Here is a 9,246-nt window from a genome sequence, read left to right as displayed (position 1 = left end):
GTTCCCTGCTTGCCTTGATGAGGCAAATGCACTGTGTAGCCTCAGCTGTGGAATTTAACAATTTTGGTCTCTCTTATGTCATGGGAATTCCCCTTTCTGTGCACAATTACATTTCTATTCCAAAATTTCTTTGCTGTCCACTTTCTGTTCCTACAGTGCTGCTGCAGTGATGCAAATCCTGGCTGACACACTTGAAATCATTGCAATCTAAACCAGTTTCCTTCCCAGAGGCAAAGCTCCCACAAATCGAGTGTCCTGTGAGAGCAGAACCCGGCTCTGATGGGAGGACACCCCAGCTGTGCCTCACCCATCCGTGATTCCACCAGAATTCCCAGCTGCACAGGGGTGGGTGCCTCTCCCTGCACCCCAGGAGAGGCTTCTGCAGTCCTAGAGGGGATGGATTGGGGCTTTTTGGTGCAGGAAATGGCTTCAAGCTAAACATTGGCACAGGTTGGGCAGAGCAGCTGTGGCTGCCCCAGCCCTGGGAGTGTCCCAGGCCAGGCTGGACAGGGCTTGGAGCAGCCTGGGCTGGTGGGAGGTGTCCCTGCCCAGGGCTGGGGCTGGAGTGAGATGAGGATCCCTTCCCACCCAAACCATTCCGTGATGCTGAGCTCTTTGGCAGAGTGACCTGCCCTCAGAGCCACAGCTGCATCAACAATCAGATGAGCTGGTTCATGAACTGGCCCAAACCACTCAGGAATGGCATTCAAGTGGCAAATCAAAATAGTTCATGTCTGTCAGTCAAGCTGTAGAGAAATCCACTTTCTGTCAAGGATTTGGCAACTTCCAATGAGGATGTGACCAAAGAGACTGAAGGGTCTGTCACTGACTGCAAAGTGCTGTGGGTGCTCCAGCAGTGCAGATCCCTCACAGTCTCATGTGCTGTCCCAGAACTTCCTTGGGGAGCATCTCCCTCCCTTCCAGCCTGACCACTGCCCACACACACTTAGCATTTGTTTTCATTAATTTCTTAAGGAAAGGAATGACTTGAGGGCAGACACACCCACCAGGACAACCAGGCTGAAAACATTTGTGAGCCAAGGTGTGAAGCCAAAGATGGAAAACCTGTGCTCCTTGTGCACCAAACAGGGCTCTGGTGGGACCATCCCTGCTCAGCCTGAGCCTCTGCAGGAGCAGCTGCAAGTGCAGCAGAACCTCAGAAAAAATCCACATTTGTAATAAATAATGCACAGGCTTTAAAAAAACCAAGTTTTATTAATTACAGAATTTCAAGTAGCATTTTCCCTCTCCTGTCTCACTTCAGGAGAAGGAACTGTGATACCAGTGCACCAGGAGATCCTTTGCCAAGGGAGCTGGAACTGCAGTGCCAAGCCCAGCACATCCCCCCTTGGATTTGAAACCACAGCCACCAAAATCCCTGGTGATGCCTCTGGGAGCAGCACAGGGAGCCCTCCACACAGAGGGTTCTCAGCCTCTCTCCCCACCTTGTAGGTGCATTCTGGCTTTCCACCTCCTGTTTTTCTCTGGAGGAGGATGTGAGAGAAGCTGTTCACTGCTTTGTTGTAGCAACATCCCAAGAACAGCTCCAGGTGTGTCCCACAGTGTGGCAGCTCAGCCCTGCTCTGTCCCAGGACTCCCATGGTGGGGCTGGTGCCACAAGGTCACCCAGGCTTGCCCAGTTGGTGCTCACCTGGTCTCTCCATCCTACCTGTTAAGTCTGGTGGGTCACCTGGGTTTGGGATATTTTAGGACATAGGTCCTGTCTTTAGTAAACAACTATATTTTGGCTCAACAGATCCCTGAGTAATCCTCTAAGCACCCTTTGGATACAAAAAGTGTTGGGGTTGCTTTACAACCCTTCCTGAAATGTCATTTGTTCCACCTGCACAGTGAATAAGTCCAACCAAGGACACAGCCAGAGGTGCTGTCTCCATGCCTGGGAGCTCCTCAGCCCCAAGGTCCTCCCAGTGACCACAGCACCAGGAGGTGGGAGGGTTTAACCTCCATGGGGAGCCCAAACACCAGCCTTGGTCCTGGGTGTGGAGCATTTCCAACCCCAGGGCTTGCAATTGGTTTGCAGCATCTTCTGTTGGGCGTCAGAGCTACCTGGATTTTATCCTGCACCTGTTGGACATGCTGAAAAATATTTTGTAGTAGATGTAGACATTGAAAATCCTCAGGAGGATGCCCAGGCTGTAACTGAGGGACCTGAGCAGGGCTGCAGCTGTGCTGGGGAGGGCAAGCAGGAGAGCCAGGGGGCCCTGGGTGGGGGCAGGAGTGCCACTGGCACTCAGGACATCGTCCATCTGCAGCAGGGCACACTCAGCAGCCACCAGTGTCCAGAGCAGCCTGGCAGTGCCCCTGGCGTTCCTCACCGTGCGCAGGTGCCGCGACTGGGTGGGCAGGAAGGTGATCAGGTACGCCTCGAGTGCCACACAGCTCAGCAGGGCACAGCTCAGGTGGGCGTTCGCCAGCAGCAGGTTCTGCGCCAGGGCGGCGGCGGCGGGCACGGCGCCCGTGCCAGGGCTCCACACAGCCACCTGCAGAGCCAGGCTCAGCAGCACCAGCAGGTCTGCCTTTGCCAGGCTGGCAATGAGCACTGCCGTGGACTTGGAGGACACCTTGGCCGACTGCAGGGTGAGCAGCGTGTAGAGGCTGCCCAGCACCCCCAGCGCGGTGCTGGCGGCCGTGCAGGAGGACAGGACAAGGTACTGCAGGTATTTCAGGGCCAGGTATCTCCTCAGGTCTTTCATGTGGTCTCTCTCCATCAAAATGCCAGTTAGGGAAGAATACCTGGAATGCATTAGAAAAAAGAGTGATTAAATGTAAAATTAGTGGGATGGACTCCTGGCAAAGTGCTCTGTACCTGCACTTGTAGACACACATTCTGGTCTCAAGAGCTGGTTGGAGGTGACTCACAGCTCAGCATCTTGTATTTCCACGCTCAGATCTTAGGCAGGAATGAAGGTTGTGAAGTGCCCAGGTGTTCTTAGGTGGCACCATAATTGGTGATACTGCACTGAAAGGGTGTGAGTGGGAACTTCCCCTGTGTGGGACAAGGTTACAGAGGCCAGTAAAGGCTGATTGGGTTCAATTCTTAGTTCTTTTGAGCTCAAAAGAAAAAAGGGTGTTTACAAAAGGTAGAGTGAGGATTAGATGATGAGGATGAGTAGAAAAGATGAGGATTAGTATAAAAGATTAATATAAATGTAAAAGAATTATGTTGGAAAGACCAAGACATCGGATGAAGAGCCATGAAACGATGGTAAGGGAAGGAAGGTGAGGGGGGAGATGGAAGTAAGGAGGAAACACTCCATGAATCCATGGTCAGATGACTGGATGAGACTGTGATTAAGTCAAGCATAGGGATGGGAACTAAGGGAAGGCTCCATGAGAGGGGTGATGAGTCAGATGAGGTTCTGCATTACCTTTAACTGCAATAAGGAACTTGGCAGGTTTTGGGTCTTGACTGAAGTAGGTGCCCAGTTTTGGGGCCAACAGCTCAAGGAAGGTGCCAGACACTGAAGAAGGAGGCTGAGCCCCAGAGATTTAACTAAGAGTAACAATCCCATTTCCCTCACACTGAGCAATTCTCAGAATTCCCAGTGGGAGCGCCTTGGAGCTGGTACTGCTGAGCTTTTCCAGTGCAGTTACCCAACAGGTCTGGCTGGTTGCTTCAGTCACTGCCTGGTTGTAATTTTAAAGGGATGATGGGAAATGATCGTTCTGAGGGACTTCTGTGAAAGGTCCTGAACCAACTTTTGTAAGACTGGGATTCCCATTGCCTGGAGAGACTCAGTTTGTTCTGGGTTGACTCATCTGAGATTCATGTGTGCCTTTTCTGCTTTGTCTTTTAACTGTCTGATCTGACTTGCCATGGGAATGCTTTGGGGAAGAGGGATGGAAAATTTCTCCCTGTACTTCAGCTGGAGTTGATTCAGTTCATCCTGTCCCCCTTTCCCACCATGATTAAGTAGAAAAAATGACTTTGCATTTTGTGGCAAAAGCAAAATCTTTCTGAAATCAGTGGTCTGTTCTCTTCCCATAAAGTCCAGGAGCTTTGACCCCAGTCCTGGTGCCCTTTGGTGTTCCCAGACTGCCCAAGAGGGGCTTTGCTTCTCCACTGAGGGTGTGGGAGGTGGGCAAGAGGAGGGTCAATCTCTGAGCATTGATGTCTTGGCACTGATTGGACGTGATGATCTTAGAGGTCTTCTCCAACCTGAACGAGTCTGGTCAGTTTGATGATATGTTTTGATAGAGCACCAATTAAATTAAGATCTGTGGGAACAAACCCATGTGGATCCACAGGGTGAAATCTCCTACAACTCCTGGGCTCCAGGGGGAGGAGAACCAAGCCATGGAATGTACAGTCAGTTCCTGATTTATCTTGTTACTCAAGCAAGTTCCTCCTTTGGAAAGGTACATTAAGGAAGTTTTGTCATTATTTTCTTCTTGCAATCTATTTCTGTGTTTATTTTCACTAAGTGTATTTTTGAGGAGATAAATTGTATGCCTTAATAAAGATGTTTGCTCAGTTTACAATCCCCAGTGGCTGGATTTACAGGAGATCTTGTCCATGTGGAGCATTTTCACTCAGTTTCTGGACAAGTGGTCCTACCTTACACCCAGGGCTTGGTGATGAGCCTGTCAGATCTTTTAAGGAGGAGTGTTAGAGGTGAGGAGCAGCTGGTACAGCTGGAGGAGGTGCCCAAGGCAGCCAGTCTGGACCCTGAGGAGCTCAGAGTGTTTCTCACCTCCTCCCTTCTTGGAAAATTCAGCATTTTTCATAACACTGCCAGCATTTCCCTTAACACCACAATGTCCTTTGGAGAAGAACTGGAAGATGCCTTCCCCCTTGGCAGTCTGTCCTTCCTTCCAAGCCACAGCTGCTCCAGGAGTTGGGATCATTGTCACAGGATCGTTGTCACAGGATTATTGTCACAGCATCACTGTCACAGGATCATTGTCACCTCCTTCCATCTCTTTCCCACTGTAATTTAGTGCTTAGAACTCACCCCCAGAATGCAGCAGAGCAGGGTTTGATTTCCTCCTTGGTCGCAGGGGATTGAGATGTTTATCTGCCCTGGTGTCCCAACCAGCAGGTGACAGGTTGTCCCCAGGCAGGGAGGCTTTTCATTCCTCCAAGGGAATGTGGGCCCAGGGCAAGGAAACAGGTGCCAAGGGACAGGAACAGGCCCATGTGGCACCACACAGGTAGTTGTGGTTGTTTGATAGGGAAAAGAATATCCAATTTCCAATTCTTGTTCCAAATGCTCTGCTCCAGTAAAGTGAGCAGAGCTGGGAGGTGTTCCTGGGTGCTGGATGGAGCTCAGTTCTCCATGGATAAACTGAGAAGAGCTGGGAGGTGTTCCTGGGTGCTGGATGGAGCTCAGTTCTCCATGGATAAACTGAGCAGAGCTGGGAGGTGTTCCTGGGTGCTGGATGGAGCTCAGTTCTCCATGGATAAACTGAGCAGAGCTGGGAGGTGTTCCTGGGTGCTGGATGGAGCTCAGTTCTCCATGGATAAACTGAGCAGAGCTGGGAGGTGTTCCTGGGTGCTGGATGGAGCTCAGTTCTCCATGGATAAACTGAGCAGAGCTGGGAGGTGTTCCTGGGTGCTGGATGGAGCTCAGTTCTCCATGGGGAGCTCCCGTGGCCCCTGGCAGAGTTTTGGCACCTGCCAACACACACCCTCTGGCACGTTGTGTGGGCACTGCTGGGCTGAGGCAGGAGGCAGGGAATGGTGGCAGGAGGCAGGGAATGCTGCCCAGGGGCCATGAGGATGGTGAGAGGGCACAGTCCCTGCTCCTGTACCCAGACTGGGTGCCAGAGATGCCCAGCACTGCTCAGGCACACCTTCACAGGGGCAGGAGTGTGGAGTCACTGGTGTGAGGGGAGCACAAGGAGGCTCTGGAGCCACAGGCTCCTCCTGTGGGGCTCCCCTGAGCTCCCACTGCCAACATCCCCACCCAGAGCCAGCCCAGGAAGGGCCTCCTGGAGGGCAGATGGTCCCCACCAGCAGTCCCTTCCTTCCACCTGCACCTGAGCAGGTGGGATCATGCCTGGGATGGGGCCAGTTGGGAACAGGAATGGGGGGCTCTTTCCTCAGCGCTTCCAGAATCAGTGAAAGAGGAAACCTGAGCCAATCCATCTGTTTATTTACAGTTTTCAAAGCAGCCTCCTGTGCTCTGTGGATCCCTGCACGTGGGCAGGGACACTTGGACAGTTTTGGGGTGGATGAAACCTCAATTCAGGTTCATGGAAGGTTTCCTGAACCAACACTGTCTTTTCAGTGGTGTTGGTTTTATCTCCACAGAAATCTCTGTCCTGACATGCTTCCCAAATTCCAGTTAATAATAACTTCTGTTGTTGTAATGAGACACAAAATCACCTCTCACTTATACAAATACTGCCTTTCAAAATTCCTCCTGGAATGGCATCAAAGAATATACAGAAGAGGAGAAAAAAGTGGGGACACAGATTCCCACAGAATATCCTGACTGAAACAAAGTGCCACTGCTTAGTTTAAAAGGAAAAATACTTACATTTGGTGGAAGAAGCAGCCAGGAATAGTTTTGTGCATCCTGTGCCCTGTGTCTTGAGCTGAATGGTGCCGTTCCCTTGGAGTGTTCCCTGGTTTATATCCCGAGCTGTGCTCAGCCCCACGTCACAGCAGGGGCTGTGCTGACAGTGTTTGTTGTGCTGAGCAGCTCCCCCAGCCCTGGGTTCACAGGGATTACTCACTGGGACCGTGGCAGCCAGGAACTTGCAGCTGTCTGGAAAAACTGATGCCCCGTGTGGAAGTCCCAGACACTTCCTCCAACTCAGGCTGGAGCGGGAGCAGATTACAGGGTGTGACCCCGGGCTCGTCTGGGGGAGCCAGCACAGGGTACCCATGAGCAAAGAACTGCTCTGAGCAAAGAACTATTCTGAGCAAAGAACTGTTCTGAGCAAAGAACTATTCTGAGCAAGAACCTATTCTGAGCAAAGAACTGCTCTGAGCAAAGAACTGCTCTGAGCAAAGAACTGCTCTGAGCAAGAACCTATTCTGAGCAAGAACCTATTCTGAGCAAGAACCTATTCTGAGCAAAGAACTGTTCTGAGCAAAGAACTGTTCTGAGCAAGAACCTATTCTGAGCAAAGAACTGCTCTGAGCAAGAACCTATTCTGAGCAAGAACCTATTCTGAGCAAAGAACTGTTCTGAGCAAGAACCTATTCTGAGCAAAGAAGGATGTCCCCTGGCATGGAGAGCTGGCCCGGGCCCTGCCCAGGGGTGTTTGTGTGGGTGTTTCCTGGGATACCCAGGCTGGGTGGTGCTGACGTGGCACTGACGCTGCTGATTGTTCTCCAGGTGTGATGCTGGATGGAAGCCAAGGTCATCCCTGCTCTGGGGAGTCTCTTCATGAGGTGTTGGTGGAGAGTGGAGGAACGTCCCACAGACACCTTGGAGAGCAGCAAAGGGACAATCCACAGCCACGAGACCCTTCCCACAGCTCCCAGCCCTGTCAGAGATGATGTCCTGCTGCAGCCAGGACATGACAACAGGGAACTGAAGGCAGTGATGCTGCCTCATTTCTCATCAACAGGGAGGGTTTGCTGCCTGTCCAGCTCCAGTCCTGCCCTTCCCCTCATCGCTTTGATGCCTCAGGGTTTAGTGTGTTTTTTGTAGATTTTGGAACCACAGAAGTTGCATAGAATCTTTTGGGTTGCTCAGATCCTAAAGTCAGTCACTAAAGTTCTTTCCCACAAAATTGGGAGCTTTCTCATGCCCTGCCTTTGTGGGAAGCCACCTGTAGATAGCAGGAAGACAAAATACAAGGAGGCCTAGAGGTCCTGGAAGATCTCCAGGGGCCTGTTCTGAAGCCCCCCATGAGTGGGGCCCAGAGGGAAATGACAATCATGGTTGGTTATTAATATCTCATATGTAAATTACTAGAGAAGTTATAAAAGTTGTAACATTCCTGGTCATGGGGCTGCAGACCTTTGGCTGTGCACCTTGGAGGTTCTAATAAAGGTAACCTGGATATCTTTCTCCATTAAAACTGTTTTTGAGTGTCTGTTTTCACAGGAATAGGCAACAGCTTCTTGAAGGGATGAAGAGCTGCAGAAAGATAAAGCAGCTAAAATTCCAAGTGCCTCAGGGCTCTGGCACTGCTGTCCCACCTGGGGTGAGGCAGCCCAGTGCTGTCCCCCTGCCCAGAGCCCGATGGCACCCCTGGCTCAGCCCGGGGGCACTGCAGGAGAACATCTGCCAAAGCCTCTGGAAAGAGGGATTGGGCTGGTTGGTGATGAATGTAATTTGTGCTTTGATTTAGGTGCATAAAAATTCATGTCTGTGTTTGATTTTATTGAGCGAGCTCTTGCCCGAGACCCTCCGCAGCAGTTTTATGTCTTACAGCTTCTATTATATTTTACAGTTTCTGTTTTATTTCACAGTTTCTGTCACATTTGCTTCTTTTGCTGCCGCCAGGATCCACCAGGAGCCTCAGCTGCACGAGCGCCAGCCCTGCAGACACTGCCCCGCGTTCTCAGCGGCTCAACATTTCCCGACTGCGGAGAGATAAGGATGCCCCGGGCACCACCCGCCCCACCAGAGCGCTGCCCGCGGGCACCCACTGGGTGGGAACAGCGAGAAAATCCTTTCCCTGGGGCGATGGGAGGGTGGGGAGGGAAACCGGAGCTGGCTGTGCCCGTGGGGAGGGCAGGGAACTCCTGAACCTCCCCCCCTCCGTTAATCTTTACCTGGTAAGGACCAGCAGTGCCCACCACGCCCGGGGCTGGGGCTGCGCTGGGACCCCGGCCCTGCCTCAGGAATGCAAACACCTCCTTCCATTGATTTCTCTTTGGTGTCAGGTGATTGCCAGGATTTTTCCATAACCTGTTTGTTTTTGGCTACACCTTTGTTTGTTTGAAGGCTGTGCCAGCCCAGGGTGGGTACAGTGCCCTTTGCAGTTGGGGACTCCTCTTTTTTTCCCCTCAGCCACTGAAATGCAACTGAATTTAATTAGAATTCTGCAATAGGTGAGAAAATTTCTTCTGTCCAAAATACTTCTGAGCCCTGAGGATTTCCAGCACTCTTCTCTTGCTATCTCATAGAATCATGGAATGGTTTGGGTGGGAAGGGACCCTAAAGCCCATCCAGTCCCACCCCTGCCATGGGCAGGGACACCTCCCACTAGCCCAGGCTGCTCCAAGCCCTGTCCAGCCTGGCCTGGGACACTCCCAGGGATGGGGCAGCCACAGCTGCTCTGAGCCCAAACAAATGACAGCATCTGAATCTCTTG

General features: G+C 51.7%; 1 protein-coding gene across 1 annotated transcript; it reads right to left on the bottom strand.

The window, feature by feature from the left end:
* Nucleotides 1–1,204: 1,204 nt before the first annotated feature.
* On the bottom strand, nt 1,205–6,640 carry LOC139678513 (galanin receptor type 3-like). Its single transcript, XM_071569387.1, has 2 exons — nt 6,507–6,640; nt 1,205–2,754 (listed from the first exon to the last, which is right to left on the bottom strand). Exons 1-2 carry the CDS (start codon nt 6,542–6,544, stop codon nt 2,064–2,066), a joined length of 729 nt encoding a protein of 242 aa, XP_071425488.1. The 5' UTR covers nt 6,545–6,640; the 3' UTR covers nt 1,205–2,063.
* Between the last annotated feature and the right edge of the window lie 2,606 nt (nt 6,641–9,246).

Source organism: Pithys albifrons, chromosome 14 (assembly GCF_047495875.1).
Source record: "Pithys albifrons albifrons isolate INPA30051 chromosome 14, PitAlb_v1, whole genome shotgun sequence".
NCBI lineage: Eukaryota > Metazoa > Chordata > Aves > Passeriformes > Thamnophilidae > Pithys > Pithys albifrons.
Note: the sequence above shows the minus strand (reverse complement) of the source record. Positions and strands in the feature narration are given on the sequence as shown.